The sequence below is a fragment of the Prionailurus viverrinus genome, chromosome D4 (assembly GCF_022837055.1).
Source record: "Prionailurus viverrinus isolate Anna chromosome D4, UM_Priviv_1.0, whole genome shotgun sequence".
NCBI lineage: Eukaryota > Metazoa > Chordata > Mammalia > Carnivora > Felidae > Prionailurus > Prionailurus viverrinus.
In genome coordinates, this window is record NC_062573.1 from 16,813,472 (window position 1) to 16,840,259 (window position 26,788).

A 26,788-nucleotide genomic window follows, 5' to 3' on the forward strand; every position below is an offset into this window, starting at 1 on the left:
GGGACCCCAAATACTGGCGACTATGCTGTTTTTTTCTGAATCAGTAATTTATTTTTGACAACCTTCCTCACTTTCTCTACACAAGGTATGACCCCTAACCCTCACACAACTGAGTTTTGGGTTTGAATTTTGGTCTGAAAGGTAGAATAGACCCTTTATAAGTGTTTAGATGCACAAATTGTGTAACACTATGTTCAGTGCCTAGAAATATTTTATCTTGATAGAGCAAAATGATTCTGTCCTTCATAGAATAAATGGATGAGAAGATCACTATGAAGTTTGAAACATGAGTACAGGAGGTCCAGCCTTTCCTGAAATGATGACATATTACAGAATTACAAAGGTCCTATCAGTGTGCTATTGGTGTAGACTCAGCAGAAAGGAAAATGAGTGGAACGGAAGAAATAAATCCAAGTACATCTTGATAAAGGAGTCACCACAAGTCCATGGAGAAAGGAACCATTAGTAAACAAATTACTCTGATATAATGAAGTAACCAATGCGGGGGAGGGGGGGGGATTAAAATATGCCAAAACAGGTTTCAGATGTATCAAAAGAAAACAGTACTATGTAGTTTTTAAAAGTTAATAGTAATACCCAGAACAATTTATGCAAAAAGGTATCTTTATTGAAGCACCATTCATAGTATTGAAAAATTAGATACAACTAACACTTCCGACACTACGGGAATGGTTAACTATGAGGCAGACATATGTATAAGATTAATTCTGCCTCATATATAGAAGAAAGGGTTTAGCCTGAAGTCCTGTTATTGACTGTTAATGAGCTCATGCACTGTTTCCTCAAGGAAAACAGAAGAATATTAGCAAGAGAATAACAGTCTTTAAGGGAAACATCTGTGTATGCCTCACTTCACTTAAATAGAAGGTTGAAAAATGTTAACTCTGACCATGGCAGTGGGAAATAAAGTGAAAAGTGAGGATAGATTGGTATCAGGATATAAGGATGCCCTGGAGTATTTGTATCAACCATCCAGTCCTCATGCATCATAATGAAACCACACTTCTTGGCATTCTTGATATTTTAATGGTTTCTATTAGGAAGAAAATGCTTGTTTTATGTGTTTGAGAAATGTCTAAAATTGTTCAGTGATAACTAACAAGGGCATCTAATAACTAATGTGTGTTTTTTAAGGCCACAGACTATACGTATCAGAAGTAGAACCAAATTCTAGGATCATCATTTTAGGGATTATTCTGCTCTGCCAATATTTGCAAACTTCATTCATATGTATTAACTCTTAAGTGTAACTTCTAATCTGTCATTTGTCATTTAGCTTGATGGAACCTGGGAGCCACCATTTTCTGATGAATCCTGCAGTCCAGTTTCTTGTGGGAAACCTGAAAGTCCGGAACATGGGTTCGTGTTTGGCAGTAAATTTACTTTTGAAAGCACAGTTATTTATCAGTGTGAACCTGGCTATGAATTAGAGGTAAGTGAACAAATTGTTTAACTAGAATCAATTTGTTTTTTGAGTATTCTGGGAACATTTTTAGTATAATACCAATTTGTTTCACTGGTTCTGGTCCTAAAAGATTTTTTTATACTTTGTTACCTTACATCCTAACACTTTCCAAGAAATATTTGAAGTGACTTATAATTGGGGAGCGTGGGTGGTTCCTTTAAGCGTCCAGCTTCGGCTCAGGTCCTGATCTCCCAGTCCACAGGTTCAAGTCCCACGTTGGACCCTGTGCTGACAGCCCAGAGCCAGGAGCCTGCTTCAGATTCTGTGACTCCCTCTCTCTCTGCCCCTCCCCTGCTTGCACTCTGTCTCTCTTTCTCTCTCTCAAAAATAAATAAACATTAAAAAAAAAAAGTTGGGGGGCGGAGCCTGAGTAGCTCAGTCGGTTAAGCGTCCGACTTCACCTCAGGTCATGATCTCACGGTCCGTGAGTTCAAGCCCCACGTCAGGCCTGTGCTGACAGCCCAGAGCCTAGAGGCTGCTTTGGATTCTGTGTCTCCCTCTCTCTCTGCCCCTCCTCCGCTCACACTCTCTCTCTCAAAAATAAAGGTTAAAAACATTTTTTAATTTTTTTAAATGACTTATAATTTTAAAAAAACAAAGTAAGTCTCAAATTACAAAAGAATCAGAGCCATGAAAAGGAAGAGGAAACTAGTATACCAGCCACAAGACTTTTATTGTTACTTTAGTTGGCCATTTAAGCTTGTGTTTTGGCCTCTTGTTAATCCTACTGTGTAACAGGCCAGTCCATCTGTCACTGTGGGGAGGTAACCATAGGGACTGACGTACGCAAACTAGGATTTCCTCAAGCAATGGGTTTAAATACTTTGGAGAGTTCTTGGTAGAAATGCTAGGTTGCCACCTGGCAGGTGTGGCCTAAAAATCCTCAGAGCAGTTCTAGCTGAATACCAAGTTAGTCTCAAGACCACTCCTGGTTTGTAATATTAAAACCCCATCAGCAGCCTATTTACTTTGGTGGGAAAGCTGCATTTTTTTTTAAAGTTTTTATTTTAATCACCCAGTGATCATCATGACAAGTGCACTCCTAATCCTCATCACCTATTTCACCTGTTCCCCCCACCTACCTCCCTCCTGGTCACCATCAGTTTGTTCTCTATAGTTAAGTGTCTGTTTCTTGCTTTGTCTCTCTCTTTTTATCCCCCTTTGTTCATTTTTTTTTGTTTCTTAAATTCCACATATGAGTGAAATCATATGATATTTGTCTCTCTGACTGACTTATTTCGCTTAGCATTATACTCCCTAGATCCATCCATGTCATTGCAAATGGCAAGATTTCAGCCTTTTTATGGCTAATATTCCATTCCATTCCATTCCATTCCATTCCACTCCACAAACTCACCAATACCTGTTGTTTCTTGTGTTTTTGATTTTAGCCATTCTGACAGGTGTGAGGTGATATCTCATCGTAGTTTTGATTTGCATTTCCCTGGTGATGAGGGATGTTAAGCATTTTTTCATGTATCTGTCGGCCATTTGTATGTCTTCTGTGGAGAAATGTCTGTTCATGTCTTCTGCCCATTTTTAATTGGGTTATTTGTTTTGGATGTGTTGAGTTATATAAGTACTTTATATATTTTGGATACTAACCCTATATCGAATATGTCATTTGCAAACATCTTCTCCCATTCCATAGGTTGCCCTTTAGTTTTGTTGATTATTTCCTTCACTATGCAGAAGCTTTTCTTTTTTTAAGATGTATTATCTTTAAGTAATCTCTACATACAACGTGGGGCTTGAACTCACAACCCCAAGGTCAAGAGTTGCATGTTCCACCAACTGAACCAGCCAGACACCCCTGTAGAAGCTTGTTATTTTGATGTAGTCCCGATAGTTTATTGTGGCTTTTGTTTCTCTTGCCTGAGGAGACCTATCTAGAAAAATGTTGTTATGACTGATATCATAGAGACTACTGCTTATGTTTTCCTCTAGGAATTTATGGTTCAAGTCTCACATTTAGATCTTTAATCCGTTTTAAATTTATTTTTGTCTATGGTGCAATAAAGTGGTCTAATTTCATTTTTTGGCATGTTGCCATCCAGTTTTTCCAACACCATTTGTGGAAGAGACTGCCTTTTTTCCACTGGATATTCTTTCCTGCCTTATCAAAGAGTAGTTGACCATAAATTGTGGGTTTATTTCTGCATTTTGTTCTGTTTCATTGATCTGTGTGTCTTTTTTTGTGTGCCAGTACCATACTGTTTTGATGATTACAGTTTTGTTATGTAACTTAAGTCTGGAATTGTGATGTCTCCAGCTTTGCTTTTTTTTCAAGATTGCTTTGGCGATTCAGGGTCTTTTATGGTTCCATACAAATGTTAGGATTATTTGTTCTAGTTATGTGAAAAATGCTGTTGGTATTTTGATGGGGATTTCATTAAAGGTGTAGATTGCTTTGGGTATTATAGACATTCTAACGATATTATTTCTTCCAATCCACGAGCATGGGATGTTTTTCCATTTCTTTCTGTCATCTTCAATTTCTTTCATCAGTGTTTTATAGTTTTCAGAGTACAGGTCTTTCACCTCTTCAGTTAGTTTTATTCTAAGTATCTTATTATTTTGGGTGCAGTTATAAATGGGATTGTTTTCTGAATTTCTCTTTCTGTTGCTTCATTATTGGTATAGAAATGCAACAGATTTCTGTGGATTGATTTTGAATCCTGTGATTTTACTGAATTTGTTTATCAGTTCTAGAAGTTTTTTGGTGGAGTCTTGGGTTTTCTATATAGAGTATCATGTCTTCTTCAATGTTTATTTATTTTTGGGACAGAGAGAGACAGAGCATGAACGGGGGAGGGGCAGAGAGAGAGGGAGACACAGAATCGGAAACAGGCTCCAGGCTCTGAGCCATCAGCCCAGAGCCTGACGCGGGGCTCAAACTCATGGACCATGAGATCGTGACCTGGCTGAAGTCGGACGCTTAACCGACTGCGCCACCCAGGCGCCCCTATCATGTCTTCTTCAAACAGTGAAAGTTTGACTTCTTCCTTGCCAGTTTGGATGCCTTTTATTTCTTCTTTTTGTCTGATTGCTGTAGCTAGGACTTCCAGTACTATGTTGAATAAAAGTGGTAAGAGTGGACATCCTTGTCTTTTTCCTGACCTTAGGAGAAAAGCTCTCATGTTTTCCCCATTGAGGATGATGTTAGCTGTGGGTTTTTCATATATGGCTTTTATTATGTTGAGATATGCTCCCTCTAAACCTACTTTGTTGAGGGTTTTTTTTTTTATTGTGAATGGATGTTGTACTTTGTCAAATGCTTTCTCTGCATCTATTGAAAAGATTGTATGGTTCTTATCCTTTCTCTTACTGATATGATGTATCATGTTGATTGATATGTGAATATTGAATCATCCTTGCAACCAAGGAATAAATCCCAATTGATCGTGGTGAATGATTTTTTAACATATTGTTGGATTTGGTTTGCTAGTACTTTGTTGAGAATACTTCATCTATGTTCATCAGAGATACTGGCCTATAGTTCTCTTTTTTTGTGATGTCTTTATCTGGTTTTGGTATCAGGGTAATGCTGGCCTCATAGAATGAATTTGGAAGTTTTCCTTCCTCGTCTGTTTTTTGGAATATTTTGAGAAGGTATGGGTATTAACTCTTCTTTAAATGTTTGCTAGAATTCACTTGTGAAGCCATCTGGTCCTGGACTTTGGTGGCTATCAGTCTGTTCAAGTTTTCTATTTCTTCCTATTTCAGTTTTGGTAGTTTCTATGTTTCTAGGAATTTTTCCATTTCTTCCAGGTTGTCCAATTTTTTGGCATATAGTTTTTCATAATATTCTCTTAAAAATATTTGTATTTCTCTGGTGTTGTTTGTTATTTCTCCTCTCTCAATGGTGATTTTATGTCTCTGAGGCCTTTTCCTTTTCTTTTTTTTTTTTTTTTTTTTATAATTTTTTTTTTTTTTCAACGTTTATTTTATTTTTTGGGACAGAGAGAGACAGAGCATGAACGGGGGAGGGGCAGAGAGAGAGGGAGACACAGAATCGGAAACAGGCTCCAGGCTCCGAGGCATCAGCCCAGAGCCTGACGCGGGGCTCGAACTCCCGGACCGCGAGATCGTGACCTGGCTGAGTCGGACGCTTAACCGACTGCGCCACCCAGGCGCCCCTTTTTCCTTTTCTTTTTGATAAGTCTAGCTAGGTGGATTTCATTGATTTTTTTTCACAGAACCAGCTCCTGGTTTCATGTATCTGTTCTATTTTTTTCATTGTCTATATCATTTATTTCTGCTCTTATCTTTATCATTTACTTCCTTCTGCTGGTTTCAGGTTTTGCTCGTTGTTCTTTTTCTAGCTCCTTTAGGTGTAAGGTTAGGTTGTTTATGTGAGATTTTCTTGGTTCTGGAGGTGGCCTATACTGCTATAAACTTCCCTCTTTGTAAGCATTTTTGATGCATCCAGAGGTTTTGAGCTGATGTGTTTTCATTTTCATTTGTTTCATTGTATTTTTTATTTCTCCTTTTATTTCCAGGTTGACCCATTCATTGTTTAAAGCATTTTATTTAAACTGCATGTATTTGTGTTTTTTCTAGATTTTTTTCTTGTGGTTGATTTCTGTCTTTATGGTGTTGTGATCAGAGAAGATGCATGGTATGGCTTTTATCTTTTTGAATTTGTTGAGGCTTGTTTTGTGACTTAATATGTGATCTGGAAAATGTCCCATGTGTGCTTGAAAAGAATGCCTAATCTGCTGTTTTAGGATTGAATGTTCTGAATATTTCCGTTAAATCCATGTGTTCCAGTGTGTCATTCAAAGCCATTGTTTCCTTGTTGACTTTTTGTTTTGATGATCTGTCCATTGATTGAAGTGGAGTGTTGAAGTCCCCTACTATTATTGTATTACTGTCAATCAGATCCTTTATGTTTGTAATTAACTATTTTATGTGTTTGGGTGCTTCATGTTGGAGGCATAATTATTTACAATTGTTATATCTTCTTGTTAGATTTTCCCCTTTATTATTATATAGTGTCTTTCTTTGTCTCTCATTACAGTCTTTGTTTTAGTCTGTTTTGTCTTACGTAAGTATTGCATCTCTGGCTTACTTTTGACACCCAGGTACGTGATAGTTGTTTCTCCCATCCCCTCACTTTCAGTTGATAGGTGTCTTTAGGCCTAAAATAAGTTTCTTGTAGGCAACATATATAGATGGGTTTTGTTTTTTTTTATCCATTCTGTCACCCTATGTCTTTTGATTGGGGCATTTATCCCATTTCCATTCAAAGTAATTATTGACATATATATTTATTGCCATTTTATTACTTGTTTTGTGGTTGTTTCTGAAGATTTTCTCTGATCCTTTCTTATCATTCTCTCTTTCATATTTTACTGATTTTCTTTAGTAAGACATTTAGATTTCTTTCTCTTCATTCTTTGCATATTTATTAGTGGTTTTTAATTTGAGGTTACCATTAGGTTTGTATATAACATCTTCTGCATATAGTACTCTATATTAAGTTGATGGTCATTTAAGTTTGAACCCATTCTTTACTCCTCTTTTCCCCACATTTTAGTTATATGGTGTCATATTTTATATCTTTTTTATTTTGTGAGTTCCTTGACTGACTTTTACAGAAATACTCATTTTTATTGCTTTGTGTTTCTTACCTTCATACTTGTCATTTTTGGTCTTTCCTTTCCACCCAAAGAGTCCCCTTTAGTATTTCTTGCAAGGCCGGTTTAGTGGTCACAAACTCCATTAATTTTTGTTTTTCCAGGAAACTCTTTATCTCTGCTTCTGTTCTGAATGAGCCTTGCTGGATAGAATATTCTTGGCTGTAGACTTTTTCTCATTCTGCACTTTGAATATATCATGCCTCTCCTTTCTGGCTTGGAAAGTTTCTGCTGAAAAATTCACTGATAGCCTTATGGGATTTCCTTTGTATGTAACTGTCTTCTTTTGCCTTGCTGCTTTTAATATTTTTCTTTATCACTATATTTTGCCATTTTAGTTATAATATGTCTTAGCGTGGATCTGCTTTTGTTGATTTTGTTGGGGGTTCTCTGTGCCTCCTGGATCTGAATATCTGTTTCTGTCCCCTGATTAGGAAAGTTCTCAGATATTATTTCCTCAAATAAATTCTTTACTGCTTTTTCTCTGTCTTCTCCTGAGACTCCAATAATACATGGAGTCACTGAGTTCCTTAAGTCTGTCCTCATTTTTCATAATTCTTTTTTTTCCTCTTTTTGACAGCTTGATTACTTTTCATTACTCTGTTCTATGTCATTAATTCATTTCCTTGCTTCTTCCAGCCTGCTGTTCATTCTATTAAGCATGTTGCTCATTTTGGTTTTTGAGCCCTTTGTCTGCTATGTTATTCCTTATCTCTGTTAATGTCACTGATGTCCTCTACTCTTTTCTCAAGTCCAGTGAATATCCTTATGATCATTGCTAAACATTCCATCAGGCATGTTACTTATATCTGTCTTGCTTAGATCTTTGGCTGTGGCCTTGTCCTTTCTTTCATTTGGACAGATTCCTCTGTCTTCTCATTTTGTCTAACTCTCTGTGCCAGTTTCTCTGTGTTAGGAAAGTCAGCTACATCTCTTGTTCTTGAGGGTAATGGCTTTATGAAGAAGAGGTCTGTAGTACCCTGCACTGTAGTGTCCCTTTTTCCCCAGGGCCTGGTGCTTCTGAGAGTAACTCCAATGTGTGCTGCATGTGCTCTGATTTTGTGTCCTGGCTTCATTATACTTCAGGCCAGTGGTCTGCAGAGGTTCTCTTTGCTTATTGTGAGCAGTGTTTGTCCCTGACCTGAATGTGGCACATTTTAACTAGGTGTGTTCTGGTCTGTTTGTGAAATGAGATCTGTCACCACCACGACCACCAGAAGTAAGGTCTTCCAAAACTCCCAGATTGAGAGATGAGGTGTTGGCAGGGGTTTAGACTGTTCCTCTGAGGGAGAGGTCTGCTACACTGGGACTGAGGCAAGCATGACTGGGAAGCAGGGTTCTTCTGGAGTATGGGATGGCATGGTTTGGTGTAAGCAAGTGAGGTAGTGAGTGTCAGCACTGTGCTGGTTCCCGCAGGTAGCTCCGGACTTATGCTGAGGGTAGGGGAGGGAAATGGCACCTGCTAGTTCCTTTGTTCCCAGATGGGTCTGCTGTGAGCACTACCTCTCTAGGACATGCTCCGAGATAAGCAACTAACCTTCCCACTGTATGCCCCAGGCATTCTTCAGATCACTGTGTCCACACTGTATGTCCGAGGATGCTTGCTTGCCTTCTCTGTAAGAGCAGCCCCAACGTCCTCCGAGCTCTTCTAGACAAGCATACTGATCTTTAAAACTCCAGGCTTGGGGTGCCTGGGTGGCTTGGTCGGTTAAGCGTCCGACTTCGGCTCAGGTCATGATCTCCCGGTCCGTGAGTTCGAGCCCCGCATCGGGCTCTGTGCTGACAGCTCAGAGCCTGGAGCCTGTTTCGGATTCTGTGTCTCCCTCTCTCTCTGCTCCTCCCCTGTTCATGCTCTGTCTCTCTCTGTCTCAAAAATAAATAAGCGTTAAAAAAAAAAAAAAACTCCAGGCTTGAAGCCCTGCTGGTTGCCAGAACTCATGAAATTCAGGCTCTCTTGATTTCCAAGCCAATTGCTATGGGAATTCCCCATGCACTCCCCTCTATGCTATTCTGCCTCTCACCCTTCTCTGTGACTGCAGCTTTCTTCCCACTGCAATGACCACAATCTGTTTCTCTCTCAAACTGTATTTCTTCACTTCCTACCTTCTTCCATGTGACCTCTTCTCTACCTTAAGTTGTGGGTGCTGTTCTGCTAGTGTTCAAGTTGATGGGGGGGTGGCATTTAGTATGATTTGATAGTTATTTAGTTGTATGTGCGGGATGAGGCAAGTCTAGGGTCCTCCTGCATTGCCATCCTCCCCTCCTCTCGGGAGTCAGTTTTGCTGAAGATTGATTATATCATCAAACTTGAAATTTAAGAGACTTGTTTATATTTCATAATGCCATCATCTGGTTTTTCAGGAAACTTCTTTCCTGGTTTTATTGTTGTAATGGTATTTAAATAGGGGTTTTACAGAAGTATTCATTGCCAGTGATTTGTTAAATTTGTATAGTATGTTCTATTATTTTTTGAGCATGCAATCAGAATTGTCATAACATAGGTCCATGAAAACTGGAACTAGACATATATGGATCTTATTTCATTTTCTTAAAAGATTTAAAAAAAAAGAAAAGAAGGAGGATAATGTAATGGTTGATTGCAACTGGAGAGGTTTTCTGTTTTTGAAATTTATTTCTTCATGTTAGAGTACTAATCTTGCATTTTCTTAAGAAGTAAAGTGGTATAAAATTTAAACTTAATAATTGAAATTTAATATTTAACAACTTGATGGGTCATTAAATTTGAGGAGGTAGGTAATTTACCTTAAAAATTTTTGGAAATACCTTAGTGTTAACTATAAAATTGAGAAGAAGTGCTATAGCCATAGTTCTCATTCTAGGCTACATGTTAGAAACATCTTAAAAACTTGTTTTAGAAAATTTTTTAATGTGTATTTATTTATTTTGAGAGAGAGAGCATGCATACAAGTGGGGGAGGGGGTGAGAGAGAGGGAGAGAGAGAATCCCAAGCAGGCTCCACATTGTCAGCACACAGCCTGACCCGGAGCTCTATCTCATGAACTGCGAGATCGTGACCTGAGCTGAAATCAAGAGTCAGATGCTCAACCAACTGAGCCACCCAGGCTCCCCTTATCTTAGAAACTTTTAAAAATTGTTAATGTCCAGTTACTATCAGAAATAACCAATGCCAGGTCTGGTACATGAAATATAAAAGATTAGCTAAGAAAACTTGTCCTGTGAGATAGCAGGGAACTTATCAAAGCCTACGTGTCAAAAAGCCTTGAGGGTCAACTGGATGAGGCTCCCACAGGCCAACATAAGACCATTTGGGCTTCAATAAGGTAGTAACTTAATGGACTGAAACACATCAAATATGTCATGAATAATAGTAGACTCATAATGACACTAAAGAAAATTAGTTGGTAACCAATATTAGAAGATGCTTATGAACAATTTCATTATTTTGAAAACAGACAATAAAAGAAGAATTGTCTTTTCCAGGCTAGCTGGATGACTAGAAAACCAGTAGTAGATGAGGGAAGCTTCCCTTTATAGAAGTATTTCAGTCAATAAATAATAGGATCTAAATCTCAGAGTTTGCAGTTCTTAGGAACTAATGGATGTAGGTCATCATCATGGCTACTGGTGTTAGAAAAAATAGAAGCAAACAGATGTTATGTGCCTCTGGATGGAAAAACACACCATATGAAAAAGTCTCGCCAAAAAAATTTTTTTTTGAATTTGAATCTTATAAAATCTCTAAATCCCGACAACCAACACCAAAGACAGAAGGACATGCTATGTGATACCACCATGGAACAATCAGCAAAATTCTGTCTGTAGAAATGGCTACAGAACAAAGGACCCAGTTTTCCAGTTGCTAAAACAAATAAGTTGGCAGTGTAAGGGAGAAATAGAAGGAACCTATAGATTTAAAAAGGTACATAAACCAGGTAGACTTATTTTGGTTCCGATTCAAGTGAACTACAAAATAATCAGTTACAAAATTTATGCAACAATTGGAAATTTGACTGCTATAACAGGATTAGATTAATATTAAGGAATTGTCATTTTTAAGCTGTGGTAATGTTATTGGTTATTGTGGTTATAGTTCTAAGAACCCTCATCTTTTAGAGATTCATACTGAAATAATTACTGTTAAATAATTTGATATCTGGGATTTGCTATAGAATAATGTGAGTTTTTAGGAAGGGAGTGGGGCTTAGAGGAAACAAGTTTGGCTTTGAATTAATTGTGTAAGGTGGGTGATGGTTATGTGGGAGTTTGTTACTCTTCTTTCTACTGTTACATTTTTCATGTGTTTGAGTTTTTCCATGAGACAAGATTTTAAAAGCTACCAATACCTACTGTCACCCCTGGCTAATTAATTCAGTACCTCTGTCGGCTGGGTCTGGGGCAGCAGCATCTTTTTAAAAGTTTCCCAGGTGATTCCAATATATGGCCAGGACCAGGACAGAGAACCACTCTGAGACATCACTCCGTGTTTCTGAAAGTGCGGTCTGTGAACCCGTTGCTCGTGAATCATCCGAGAAGTTCAAAAAAGGAGTGTACGTTCCTAGGCTGCGACCCTCTAAAAATAGGACGTACAGGTTTGCATTTTTAACAAGCACTCCAGATGGCAAGGGTCAGTGGCTGGAAAGTGGTTAAGAAGAGCAACATGGTCCCAGCAGACCTCTGTTACAAGCTCTGTCTCTCACTGGGCGCGAAGTATTAAGAGAACAAATCAAACCTCTCTGCCGCTGTTTCATCTCTGTTGTGTCTACACTAGAAATTTGATAGCGACCTTTGCAAGGTTACTGCAAGGGCTGAAGATTTAAAAAGTGGCAAGCACTGCCTTTTATGCATGGTTCCAGTTCAGTATAGGGCAATTACTGTGATCCCTACTACTATTTGTATTGTTACCCAAATCAGGCAAAGCAATTTGGACAATCGGTGTCAGTCATGTTAAATTCTTCCGCTTTGTAAGTACGTTACTGTTTATATGTACAATAAACAACTTTCTTAAGCCACCTAAGTCTCAGAAATTTTACCACATGTGCAATCTTCTTGAAATAAAATTACTACAGGAAATTGAGGAATAAATCAAAATAAAGAACTCAAAAATGAGCTAGTCATTTTATAAAATCAGTAGTGAACAATAAAGTAGTTGTGATGATTCTAAAACATTGTAAGTATCTAACCTAATGGTTGATCATGCAAAAACATTATGTCAAAAATAGTAACTGGATGTTAATCTGGATCTAAAACTCCAGCTTCATTCATCAAAAACAAGAGATGTAAAGGGACAGAGAGAAAAAAAGTCAAAAGGAAAAGTATGATGAAATTCGCAGTGTAACTGTGGAGGGAGCCCAAAGATAGCATTTGATTTTTTTTTACATCAATAATTACAGAAAATAGATTTATTTGAGTTTCTGTTGGAATTAAAAATTGGCATAGTCGAAACAGAATACTTATTATTCAAATCGTTAGATGAAAGAGAAGGGAAAAATAGTGGGGAAAATGCTCAACTATTAACTGAAATTAACTACTTGACTGTAGTCCACTCTGGAAGGACCTAAATAGGGAACTGGCTTTAATGGCTTGTCATACACTTCCTCAAAATTAATAAAAACTCACAAACTAAAATAGCACATTTTCCTGTGCATACGTAGGTATATAAGCTTAGAAAAAGAATGGCAAATGTTAACAGTGTTTGTCTCTGGATGGAGAATCCTGAAAAACCCCATTTTTCATTTGTATTTTCCAAAATTTCTATAATCAACACACATAACTTTTTTCAATAAGAAAAAAAAATAATGACTGTATATCACAAGAAACATTTTCTTCATTGATTCAATTATTTTCTTGGAAAGTCAGGAGAGTAACCTTCCACCAAAGTCAATGGAATCTTTATAGGTAAAGATTTATCGATAAACTGATAGCTCAAAGAAAATATCTTTGATAAAGAATAAGGATGAAAGGCATCAGTCAGATCAAACCAAAATAGAGGCAATAGCTCGTTTTCAGACTTCTTGCTAATGTAGAACACAGCTTCAAGACAATATGATATCCAGAGGGCTCTGAGCAATGAAGAAACAGGTGACAAAATCCATGTGCATATATTGACTGAGACTTAAGGTCCCTAAAACTTTACTTAGAACCTAATCTTTTTAAACATATATTACAACATTTTATTTATCTCATTTTTCCATAGTAGCTAAGGAATTTAAAGCATGGAGAAGCATTATCATTAGGAACACTGATGATTACAGTAAAAGATAACCAACAAAGAGGGAAGAAACAAAGACTCATAAAAATTATATCCAGAAGTCAAAGAATACTAATCTTAGTCCATATATGCCTATAATAACTGTAGAGGACCAACTGCCTATATAGCCATCAAGGGCTATGGGATATTGAAAAATATGCAAAAATATATTCAGAATAATAATCATAAAATTTTTCAAGTAAATTATATTCATTTTTTTAAATTATCCTTTATTTTTTTTAACATTTTTATTTATTATTGAGAGATAGAGAAAGACAGAGCATGAGCAGGGGAGAGGCAGAGAGAGGAGGAGACACCGAATCCGAAGCAGGCTCCAGGCTCAGAGCTGTCAGCACAGAACTCACAAACCACGAGATCATGGACTCGAACTCACAAACTGCGAGATCATGACCTGAGCTGAAGTCGGACGCTCAACCGACTGAGCCACCCAGGCACCCCATCATTTTACTTTATTTAAGAAGGCAGGGAAACACATTTTAGAAAGATTTTTACCCCAAATAAAATTTTGAACGCTTGGGCCCTTAGTAGGATAAATTTTTCTTTTTTTTCTTTTTTTTTTTTTAATTTTTTAACGGTTATTTATTTTGAGAGACAGAGACCGAGCGTGAGTGGGGGAGGGGCAGAGAGAGAGAGGGAGATAACAGAATCTGAAGCAGGCTCCAGGCTCTGAGCTATCAGCACACAGCCCGATGCGGGGTTCAAACCCGTGAACTGTGAGATCATGACCTGAGCTGAAGTCGGATGCTGACCTTACTGAGCCACCCAGGTGCCCCAGGATAAATTTATCTTTAATGGTTAAGTTACATTGCCAAAAATTCAATCTTCATACCCACAAGATATCTTAACTTGTTTTATGTTCAAAACTATAAGGTGTAACAATGCCAATTCACATTCTTGGCCATACCTCTCAGGTACTGAAAAATAAATTCAATTCAAAATATTTTTAAAACTTACTAAGCAAATATACCTCTTTGACATTTCAAACATGTTTTTGATCGACCTTTGCTATTGGTTATAATCAGTTGTCAGGTCAGTAGAAAGTGAAATAAAATCTGTACTTTAATTACACTGCTCAGCCAGGGTATGAAGTTTGAAGTAATTTGATGAAAGCATTTTTTAAAGTCTAAACGTAGCCCTTAAAAACTATATTTATTTAATCAATTTATTTAGCATTCCATGCTGGAAGATTCAGGTTCATGGCCAAGATTACTTTGTGTTCCCTTATTATCTTTCCATTACTAAGTATAATCTTGTCAATGACCTTTTTCTCATCAATTCACAGGGGAACAAGGAACGTGTTTGTCAGAAGAACAGAATGTGGAGTGGAGAGGTAGCAATGTGCAAAAGTAAGTCAAAAGACACTGAGCAGTCCTAAAAAAAAAAAAAAAAGATACGATATCATGTGACACATGATAACAACGTGGCCACATTTTCTTTATAAATCAGTTTTTTAATAAAAAAAAATTTTTTAATCATCTCCGTAAACTGTCGGAGAATCTTTTATGGGCTTTTTGCTCAAGGTCCCCAAGCCAATAAAAGGGTCAAAAATAATAGTAGAAACTAATGATTAAATTGGAATAGAGCACAAAATTACCAAATTGGGAATAGCAAACATTTTGTTTCGAAATTAGTTCATTATTGGATTTATTTGCATTCTTTTTGTGGGCTTTTCCCCCAAATAATTATAATTAGAAGGCTTAGCGCTATTGTTTTTTGGTGACAGTACTAGCCAAAACTGACAGTTTTTTAAAGTGATGTTGTCATCACATCTGTCACTTTTTGTGTGTATGTGGAATTTTGCATTAACTCATCTTATGAGAACATGCAAGTCTATTGAGCAAGACATGAGTTCATTCACATGAGTTCATTCCCAACACATGGCCCATATGATCCCTCTGCTGGAGACAATGTACAGTTGACCTCCTAACCAACCCAGCTTTGAACGATGCATGTCCACTTATATGTGGGGTTTTTTTTTTCAATAAATGTAGTCTGGTACTGTAAATGTATTTTCTCATCTTTAGGACTTTCTTCGTAACATTTTTCTCTAGCTTACTTGATTGTGAGAATACAGCATATCATACATAAAACATTCAAAATATTTGTTAATCAACTGTTTATGTCATCAGCAAGGCTTCCAGTCAACAGTAGACTACTGGTTTCTTAAGTTTTTGGGGATTCAAAGTTATACATGGATTTTTAACGGCATGGGGTGTTGGCGCCCCTAACCCCCATGTTGTTCAAGTGTCAACTGTATTTAGATACAAGTAGTTACAAGCCTATCAAAGTGGCAGGCTTTAAACTTTTTTTCTTAATAATCGTGGGGAATCATCAAATTTTCAAATTAGAATTGGCTTCTTAGATTCTAGTCAAGCAGCTTCTTAGATGATTCAACTGGACTAGATTGGATTAAGTCCAAGATCAGATGGATTTATTTATCTCACCAAATAAGTAAATGGGGACTAGGAGAAGTGAAGTGACCTACCCAGCATCATAAATTAAGTTAGTGTCAAAGCTGCCGCTAGGACTCAAGGTTGTTTCCACGTGTCTTCTGGGGTAATGATTTGATTTTATATACACAGGAATCTTACATTCTTAAAGGAATATTGTGTGATTGAAACTCAATGGAGAATATATGACTATTTTTAGTTCTCCAAAACTTGTATATATTATACAGAAAAAAATTTTTTTTAAGTTTACTTATATGTCTTGAGAGAGAGAGAGTGCACGAGTGGGGGGCGTGCAGAGAGAGAGGGAGGACAGAGGATATGAAGCAGGCTCTGCACTGACAGCAGAGAGCCCAGTGCAGGGCTTGAACTCATGAACCGTGAGATCATGACCTGAGTGAAGTCAGACTTTTAACTGACTGAGCCACCCAGCTGCCCCAGAAAAATATTTTTTAAAGATATTGAGTGATATCTCAAGTCACAGAAAGGCATCATTGGGGATTCCTGATAATAGCATTTTTTTTTTAAATCTCAGCTGTTCATGATTAAAATAAAATGTAGGAACATATTTGCAGGGAATGGGAGAGAGGAAAGAAAAGGAAACATGGAGATCTGGCATAGGAACCCACCATGGCATTGGTGAGGGAATTGTTTTAGTTCTGCAGCGGGCATAAATCAAACTGCAGTGACAATGGTTTGTACAGTTGCTCTCTCTGAAATGCAAGATAGTAATAAGTTCTGTATGAATCCTATTATTATCTGTGGGTTTTTTCTTTCTAAATTACTAAATACGTGACACAAGTTCTTGGCAGAAAGTTAAAAAACACAAATAAGTTGGGGCACCTGGGTGGCGCAGTTGGTTAAGCGTCCGACTTCAGCCAGGTCACGATCTCGCAGTCCGTGAGTTCGAGCCCCGTGTCGGGCTCTGGGCTGATGGCTCAGAGTCTGGAGCCTGTTTCCGATTCTGTGTCTCCCTCTCTCTCTGCCCCTCCCCCGTTCATGCTCTGTCTCTCTCTGTCCCCCCAAAAAAATAAATGTTGAAAAAAAAATTAAAAAAAAAAAAAAACCACAAATAAGCAAAAAGAAAATGATAGTTTGAATTCCACCACTCGTGGATAAAAAAAAAACTATTGGTATTTTATATATTTTATTATACACCTTTTTTCTGAGGCATATAAAAAATACAGATATTTCTGTGGGGGAAAAGTGCTCATACTGAGCAACCTGATTTGAAAGATTCTTATATAATTATGGAATTGTTAAATATATTGATATCTGTATTATCAGTTTTCAGGGAAGCCTGTTCACATCAATATGATTCTCAAAGTGTGGCCCACAGACCAGCAGCATCAATAGCAGCTGAATCTTGTTAGAAATGCAAGTTCTCGGGGCGCCTGGGTGGCTCAGTTGGTTGAGCGTCCGGCTTCGGCTCAGGTCACGATCTCACAGTTTGTGGGTTCGAGCCCTGCGTTGGGCTCCGTGCTGACAGCTCAGAGCCTGGAGCCTGCTTCCGATTCTGTGTCTTCCTCTCTCTCTGCTCCTCCCCCACTCATGCTCTGTCTCTCTCTCTCTCTCAAAATTAAATAAACATCAAAAATATTAAAAAAAAAAGAAAAAGAAATGCAAGTTCTCAGGCCCTACCCCAACCCTGTTGAACCAAAATTTGCATTTTAACAAAATCCCTAGGTGATTCCTGTGCGCATTAGTTTGAAAGCACTGCGTTACTGCCATGGCTTTTAGCCTTCAGCACACTGGGACGCCCTAAGGGAGCTTTGAAAAATCCGTTGCCCAGATCAATCAGGTCAGAATCTCTGGGGGTAGAACCCCACATCAATATGTTTTTAAAGCTCCCAGGTAATTCCAAGGTACAGCCAAAGTTAAGATCCGTGGTCTCAGTATACGGAATACTCACCGGGCTGGAAGAGGCCCAGAGAAGTCAGTTAGTGTCTAATCCATTGGCTCTCAACCCTGAGTGACCATTAGAAATCATTTGGGGTGCTTTTAATACCAGAAGTTCGGCCACAACACAGAGATACTGATTCGTTTGGTCTGAGACAGGGCTTGCTCATTTATACCCCCAGCACTAGTAACGACAAAAGGTAGCAATAGACATAAAGACAGCTAGAGTCAATAGGCAAAATGCCAGTCTTGAATCACCTGCATGTATGAATCCAAAACTTAGACACGCTGGGGTTTTTTCTTCCTTCAAAACGTATCCTTGTATCTCACATATGAGCAGGCTATAATATTTTATACGATGCGCTGAGTACCTTTAGCAATTGTAGCAGAAGAAGGAAAGACGGTTGGAAGAAGCATGTAATATGAGGCTTTTATTTTTCTTTCCAGAGACCAGGTGTGAAGCTCCTCTTGGGTTTCTGAACGGGAAAGCCAAAGTCGAAAACACTGCTGCTGGACCCAGTGTGGTATATTCCTGTAACAGAGGGTACAGCCTTGAAGGGGCACCTGAGGCATACTGCACTGAAAACGGAGCTTGGAGCCACCCAGTTCCTTTCTGCAAACGTGTGTGTTGACTCCAAGAGAGGTTTTAATCAGATTCAGTTTCATGATTAATTTCCCCAGTGTCTGAAACAGAGGAAACTCCACTGAGTGAGACTGACCCAGAGAAAGCCATCAGTGTATATCCAAACCAAATACTGTGGGCTGTTTTTAAAACCCAGTTATATTATCTGAAATATCCTAAGAATTGGCTTTCGTCAGATTCCTTGGATGATTACAGGTAGTCCAAGGCACTGATAAAAAATGCAACTTAATGAAAAAATTTTCACGTAAGTGTGTAATGAATCTGACTGGGGCTGTGAAAAGGGTGAAGAAAGAATATATTAATGTCTAATTTTAATATAATAAAGTATATACATATATATAATGAATGAAGATAATTTAGTTAGAAGCATTAGAATGAAAACAATATTCACATGTAAGATCTGAACTGAGGGAGCTCTGGTTATTGTTTCAAGTGTTATAATGCAGTAACTGAGCCTTCAAGACTCAGCTGATGCCTTTCTCACTCACAAACGCCTCTTGTGCGCACTGAAAATCAGGAAAACCAAAACTGCTGAAATATATGTTAATATGTGTGTCACACACTTGCAGTGAGAAGTCTTTGTGCTATCATCATTGCTGTTTTTCCTTCAGACTACAAAATGAATCCACTCTTAGAAATAAGCCTTGAAAACTCTACAGTTTAAGTTCTAATATCCTGTTCATGGTAGTGTAAGTCTAAAGTTATACTCAGCTTACTTAGCAATGTCTGCCAATTCTCTGGGTCGTCCTTCTGTAGGATGTTCAGTTAAAGAGAGTAAAGTGACAACGAGAAGCATTTACTCTGCATTTTTAATATTTTTTTCTTCATATATATAAATGAAAAAAAGGGGGAATGTTGATGCACTCTGTGATTTCTAGCACACCTCTTGTTTCCCTAGTGTTGAGCCATCATTTCAAACAACTATTTAATTTCCCATCTTAGAATTTTAGAACAATGTGTGAGTGGTTGACTAACTTGGGGTTTTCAGACCTTAACTGATCTTATCCTTAAAAATAATGTCATGTGGACATTATTTGTCCAAAACAAATATTTTTGTTTTATTTTTTTAACACTACTTTTAAAAATATTTATTCATTTATTTTGAGGGGGTGCGGGGAGAACTGCGAGCAGGGAAGGGCAGAGAGAGAGGGAGAGAGAATCCCAAGGAGACTCCACGCTGCCACCAGAGTCCCACGTGGGGCTCGAACTCACAAACTGTGAGATCAAGACATGAGCCACCCGAGCCACCCAGGCACCCTCCTTTTTTTATTTTAGAGAGCGGGGGCAGAGAGAGAGAGGGACAGAGAAAGAGAATCTTAAGCAGGCTCCCTGCTCAGCGTGGAGCCCGACGTGGGGCTCAGTCTCACAACCCTGAGATCACGACCTGAGCCAAAATCTAAAGTCAGGTGCTTACAGACTGAGCCACCCACCTGCCCCCAAACCGAGGTTTTTTGTTTTTTTCTTAATGTTTGAAGTTCCATATTTTTAAGCCTCATTATCATAACTGTGAACCCAGCTCCTACAGGGCTCACCCCACTCTGCATTTGAAGAAATCAGAAAAGAGAATATCAGTAAGCATTGTTTTTTCTGTTTAACAGCAAATCCATGCCCTGTTCCTTTTGTGATTCCTGAGAATGCTCTGCTTTCTGAAAAGGAGTTTTACGTTGATCAGAACGTGTCCATCAAGTGTAGGGAAGGCTTCCTGCTCCAAGGCCGGGGCGTCATTACCTGTAACCCCGACGAGACGTGGACACTGACAAGTGCCAAATGTGAAAGTAAGTAAATGGAGATGGAAGCCATTTCATCTCATGAGTGCAGAATGTTTTCTCATCCTTGTGAGATTATTTTCAATCAAGTAACTTAAATGTAGATATTTAGGTCTCTGTCTTATCGTGGTTATCGGCTTCTGTGTTGACAATTTTTAAAATTAAAAAAGAAAAAGATGTTTGCATTCCAAACATAAAAAGGAAAAAAATCTTTCCAGAAGTAGGCTAAAACCTACCTGACCAGAATTCACTGAAGAGATTTTCAAAACATGCTCTTCTAGGAATGAGCAAAATATTAAATCTAAAATACATATTTTTTTCTGAGGTACCTGTCTGGCTCAGCGGGTAGAGCATGCAGCTCCTGATCTCAGGGTCCTAACGTCAAGCCCCACACCGCGCATGGAGATTACTTTAAAAAAATACAATAAGGCGTGCCTGGGTGGCTCAGTCGGTTAAGTGTCTGACTCTTGATCTTGGCTCAGGTCTTGATCTCAGGACTGTAAGTTCAGGCCTCATGTTGGGTTCCATGCTGGCCATGAAGCCTACCTTAAAATAAGTAAATAAGTAAATAAATAAAATACGTATTTTCCCCATATTCTGAGAGTCCCCAGACTATAGGCTGTGGATGCTTTACAATAACGAAAATGATTCCACATTGGTTCTCAAACTTGAACCACCTAGAGGGCTTGTTTAAAACAGATTTCTGGACCCCACCCTAGAATGTCTGATTCAGCGAGGCCCAAGAATCTGCCTTTTGAACAAGCCCCCAGGTGTTGCTGCGGGTCCCGGAACCAAACGATTTGAGACCCTCCAGGCTAGCACCATGTGATACATCACACGTCATCTGGCGGCATCTCTTATTGCCTTGTGATAACTCTTGACATCTCTTCACATACGCTTCCTGCACTGAAAACATCTCCCCTGCCCAACGTTCTGCCCTCCGGCTCCCTTGTACTCCAAGCTACTCCCTCTGCAGCAGTCAGTGAACAAATTCTCATCGAGTCTAACCAGATGCAAGACACTGGGCTACATAGTCGACAACTATATCATGCCTACAATAGCGTCTATCTTTAGAACACTTGCACCCCAGTTGTGAAGTGTGAAGGCCATGGGGATTGTGGAGTCAGAGAAGACCTGGGTTTGAATTCTATCCTCAAAACTTTCTAAGTCGGAACCCATGCCAGTGCCCTAACGTCTCCGAACCTTCGGGCTCTCCTGTGTTAGTGACACCAATAATAGTTATCTTGTAAGTTTGCTTTGAAGAGTAAATGAACTGGTGTATTCTAGCAGTGTCCCCTGGTAGGAGGAGATGCACCAATGGCCCAAGTGCCTGGAGTTTCAACTAGCAGCCTACTACAGCATTAGAATTTTGATTTTAGGGCACCTGGGTGGCTCCGTCGGTCAAGTGTCCAACTTTGGCTCAGGTCATGAACTCATAGTTCCTGAGTTTGAGCCCCGCACCGGGCTCTGGGCTGACTGCCTGGAGCCTGGAACCTGCTTCAGATTCTGTGTCTCCCTCTCTCTGTCTCTCTGCCCCTCCCTCACTCACACTCCATCTCTCTCTCAAAAATAAATACACATTTAAAAGATTAAAAAAAAAAAAGAATTTTGATTTGACTCCAGGGAACATATACTATGCTTTTAGTCTTATAAAATCTACTCCAAGTGAAATAGGAAGCATTACGTGTGTATAAGCCTTGACCACCAGCCTGGACTAAAGCAGGCCAAGTGGCCTGATTTCTGCACGCATATCCTCACATCGGTCTTGGCTCCCTGACAAATACCACTCCGAGCACTGGAAGAAAAAGCAAAGAGAGACATGCACTCTGGTGCATGCTTAATTATTCCTCAATATTCTTGAGAGGATCAAGGGTTGCCTTGGAGAGAAGGAGACAGTTTCTACCATTGTTTGTTATCCTCAATCCCTCTTCTGCATTTTCTATTAAAGCAAAGCCTCTGGCTTAGAAGAAAGTATCTTCCCTGAGAGACATGAGCAACAACTTCCCTCATTTTTTTGTCATCTCATCCTGATATCTGTCCTTACGAGTCAGCGACTCAAATTCAGTGTGTCTAGGAATCACCAAGGGTAGTAAGATGCAGACTCATAAGCTAGAAACTCCCAGAATGTGCACTTTAAAAAAAAATGGTAATGTTTATTTATTTTTGAGAGAGACAGAGAGACGGAGCACGAGCAGGGGAGGGGCAGAGAGAGAGGGAGACACAGAATCCAAAGCAGGCTCCAGGCTCTGAGCCGTCAGCCCAGAGCCCGCCGCGGGGCTCGAACTCACGAACCGCGAGATCATGAGCTGAGCCAGAGTCAGATGCTTAACCGACCGAGCCACCCAGGCGCCCCCCCAAAATTTGCACTTTTAATGTGAACCCAAGGTGATTCCCATATAGTTGGTTTGAAATCCATGCTTTGATCACTTCGGTGAACCAGCCATGATCTTTCTACATGCTATTCACCCCAACCTGGAAGCTTCATAGCCTCCACTCAAGCTTTGTAGCCTAGTCCAAATGCTACTCTCACTGCGATTTGTATCTTGACAGTCCTAGGCATAATTAGTGACGTTCACCTTGATTTTCCCATAGAATAGTCTCCAAGCCTCTATGACAGCTGTCTCTTAAATTGCCCATCTTCTTCCCACTACTCTGAGTAAAGGGGCAGCATTTTCTTCATCAATTTCTTTTCCAGTTTCCAATAAATATTTGATTTAAGTATTTACATTAATACATATTTGATATCCAATTCATTTAATTAATGTCTATAACCACCTTAGAAAGAAAAGAGAATTTAGAAAAATCGTACACATTGTTAATTTCCACCGACAAGTTCTTAATGGTATTATGTCCACGGTCACCTTTTAGAAGCCAATTCAGGGAGAGTCATCCAAAAAGTTACACTTCTACAAACTGGATATTGATTGGAGCACCAACTCTAATTCAACTCTTGTCTTGTGAGCCTCCCCAGAACAACTCTAGTTATCTCAACGCTTCTTAAAGCAAAATTAGTTACAAGATTTTTTATTGAAATTTACATACAGTACGGGGGTGCCTGAGCGGCTCAGTCAGTTGAACGTCCGACTCTTGATTTTGGCCCAGGTCATGATCCCAGAGTCGTGAGATCGAGCCCCTCATCAGGCTGCTCACCAAACGTGGGGCTTGCTTGGGATTCTCTTTCTTTCTCTCTCCCTCTCTCTCTCTCTTAAAATAATAAAAATTAAAAATATACAGTATGCATCACTTAAAATTATCATTCATTCTCACACGTTTCATAAGTGACAAGTCACTGCTTTACAGTCTTGAAAAGAAGGAAACTGATGTGAAACCTTGAATGTTGTAAACCTCATCAAAGTGTGTAAATTGAATCTCTAGAGGCTAGAGACAATATTCATTCATTTACTCATTTTTCAAATTTGTTATCAAGAGCCCACTGCATGTCAGTTGCTACTCTAGGCACTAATAAAACAGCCTTGATGGAATCTGCAATACTGCAATTAATGATCTTTACTCTAACACAATAGACTACAAATAGTCCCCATGCTTCTCCTCTTGTAATTTGATAAACATCCTGAATTGAAGTTCTCTTGAAAGCCACCTCTCTGGTGCTATTTGATCTTTGCTCTTGAAATTAATTCAGTCTTTGAGATGAGACTGTGTTCTCTCTCATCTACTGGCTGGGTTAGTAGCACAGGCTCAATTGTGCTTTTGTTTTCCTGTAGAAATATCTTGCGGTCCACCAACTTTTGTAGAAAATGCCATCACTCGAGGCGTGCGTTATCAGTATGGGGACATGATCACCTACTCCTGCTACAGTGGATACATGTTGGAAGGTCCCCTAAGGAGTGTTTGCCTGGAGAATGGAACCTGGACATCACCTCCTGTTTGCAGAGGTAAGGAAATATTTGAATGGTTATTTCTCATTGAAACTGTAGAGAAATGTATATGGAAGTCTGGGGAGGCCAACAGCTAGGATGCCTGCTCTGTTCATTTTCCTTGGCTTTAAATTTTCTCTTGGGGCCCCTGTGTGGCTCAGTAGGTTGAGCGTCTGACTTCAGCTCAGGTCATGATATCACAGTTTGTGGGTTTGAGCCCCGCATCAGGCTCTGTGCTGACAGCTCAGAGCCCGGAGCTGTTTTGGATTCTGTGTCTCCCTCTCTCTCTGTCCCTACCCCACTCGCACTCTGTCTCCCTCTTACTCTCTCAAAAATAAACATTAAGAAAAAATTTTTAAAAATAAATACATTTCCCTTGACATTTGTGTCATTTTCCTTAACATTCTGGGTTTGAGTTTTAAAAGCTTTCACACAAAACTCTGGCCCAGCACACTGCCCCTTCCTGAGTCAATCATGGCTCCTCAGGGAAGTGCTTGTGCTCTCTTGGAGTGTTCTCCAGCTGCCAGGAGGAGCTGTGTCATGTCTGAGCCACGAGGACACCTCTCGGATGCTCAGGTGTTTCAGCAGATTCCAGTTCCACACTCGCATCCTGGGCAGACCCCTAGCCCCGCTGGGGATGGGATAGCCTGCCCAGTGGGCAGATTCAGAGGGAAGAGGTACCAGTCAGCCCCAGGGAAGCTGAGCCCACCCCATGCTCTCCCTGGCCACGCTGGGGGCTGGTGACAAGCACTCTGAGTTCATGTGAGCACTGCTGTCTCTTCATTTGGTGCACTGAATTGGCAAACCCAAGGATGAATTGTGTATGTGCACTCAATAAAATCTTCCTTGGGGGAAGAAGGTTCTGTGCTTAAAATTCGGCAAAATTGAAAGAAGTAGACAATGAGGCATCCTGGTATGTCCTAAAACTTATACGTTTCTAGTAAAACAGATTTGTTTTGTTTTGTTTTACAAATCATAGTGATTGTTCCGTTCTACTGAAAGTCAGGAGCTGTGCTAGTGAACATGACAAACATTAACTCGGGAACTAAAAGAATAATCTAATTGTTGAATGAGTTGTTCACACGGCCGCGTGAACAATGGTTGGGTTTGGATTTGGGGTGAAAAGGCCAAAGTCTTTAATGACCTGTGGGGTTGGGAGAATTGAGGAAATCCATGAACGAATGGCCTCAAAAGAGGCAAGGGCAATTGCAAGAGCTGGAAGGATATTGTCTGACAGCAGCAGTGAGAAATGAGATCACTTACAAGCGAGATGTAAGAGAAGGTACAACCTCTTCCTCGTGAGAGGGCAGCTGAGGAGGTGACATCCTCAAAGAATAGCCCAAGTTTCCCTTAAAACCAGAAGGCAAATGAGAGTTGTGTGTTTGCTTTGCTTGCTTGTTTGTGTCTTCACTTGTTTGTTTTAAGACACTGAGTGACAGAGGCAGCACCAAAGAGCTATTGGCCATCAAAGGGCACCTTCGGAAGGGCATTTCCACATCTTCTGGAAGAGGCATTTCCCCTGGGGCAGACCAAAAGAGATTATCTTTGGTCTAAACCACCTTGTCCCCTTCTGCTCTGAACCCCCAGGTTATTAAATTTTGGAAGCCATATTCCCAGAACTACCCAAGCTTGTGTATGCCTTTTTCTCAAAACCCTCACGTTAACCCCTCGCTGAATCTTGAGATTCGGTTTTGTTTCTCTTCTGTAAAACTTGACTCGAGGAAATATAAATAAGGAATCCTGTCATCTGACAGGCACTCTTCTATAATTCCCTAGATTTGTGACCCATCCTGCTTCTTTTCCAGCTGTCTGTCGATTCCCATGTCAGAATGGAGGTATCTGCCAACGCCCAAATGCCTGTTCCTGTCCAGATGGCTGGATGGGGCGCCTCTGTGAAGAACGTGAGTCTCCTCAGACCTTACATACTATGTCCTTAAATCTTACTTTGAGTCCTGATACCTTGCCTGGAAGCTGCCAAATCAGGGGAGTTACTAGGAACTGGCTTTACTGGTGGAAGGAACTCATTTGCTTTGGTGGAAGCAAACTTTACTGGTGGAAGGAACTGGCTTTACTGGTGGAAGGAACTCATTTGCTTTTGGTGGGCTTTACTAGTGGAAGGAGCTCATTTGGTCCTGTGGTAGACCAGACGAGAGCATCTGGAGTCTATCTGAATATGTCAATTAGTTGCAGAAGAATTGGAATATAAGTGACCTTGAAAACACAGTTATCAAGAGCCGTCTCCACACATACCTCCTGTCACAAATTCCCAAGAATCTTCTTGGGAAGGAGTTTATAATAGAGGGTTTCCCAGCCCCCATCTTCTCCTACCTCAAGTCAATTTATATACTGTGTCTCTCATTGCTGCAGTTGGGATAAATTCACAGCATTGCATAACATTGTACTTTGTGCGTTGTATTTACAACCCACCATTCACTCTTTTTCATTAGGGGTGGTTCTTCCCAACTTAAAAAAAAAAAAAAATAGGGGAAGCGGTCACTCCTGTGTCTACACAACGCTTAGTAAATTAATACAGAATTTTGATTCTTGTAAGTTTGAATTTGAACTTGCGGGAGAAAGTGAATAAGTGATTTTGAAAAAAATTTTAATGGCTAAACTATTCTCTGTTTTAATATCTTAAAAAATATATGTGGGGAAAAATTATTGCCTGTTTCATTGGGAGTGGTATATGGAAATCACATCCAGGGTCATTCATGTGATGGCTCTTGGTCTGTATCAGTTTTATCATTTTTTTGAAGGCCAGACATGTCATAAGAGATTCT

General features: G+C 39.5%; 1 protein-coding gene across 3 annotated transcripts in view; it reads left to right on the plus strand.

The window, feature by feature from the left end:
- Positions 1–26,788, plus strand: part of SVEP1 (sushi, von Willebrand factor type A, EGF and pentraxin domain containing 1) — a 199,200-nt gene that overhangs the window by 161,270 nt on the left and 11,142 nt on the right. For 2 of the 3 annotated variants that reach the window (XM_047830251.1, XM_047830253.1), the window contains exons 40-45: positions 1,298–1,453; positions 14,661–14,724; positions 18,172–18,345; positions 19,966–20,142; positions 23,856–24,026; positions 25,814–25,909. In XM_047830251.1, coding sequence (XP_047686207.1) covers positions 1,298–1,453; positions 14,661–14,724; positions 18,172–18,345; positions 19,966–20,142; positions 23,856–24,026; positions 25,814–25,909 — 838 coding nt within the window. The remainder of the gene's footprint in view (positions 1–1,297; positions 1,454–14,660; positions 14,725–18,171; positions 18,346–19,965; positions 20,143–23,855; positions 24,027–25,813; positions 25,910–26,788) is intronic. The other variant, XM_047830252.1, reaches the window with a different exon arrangement.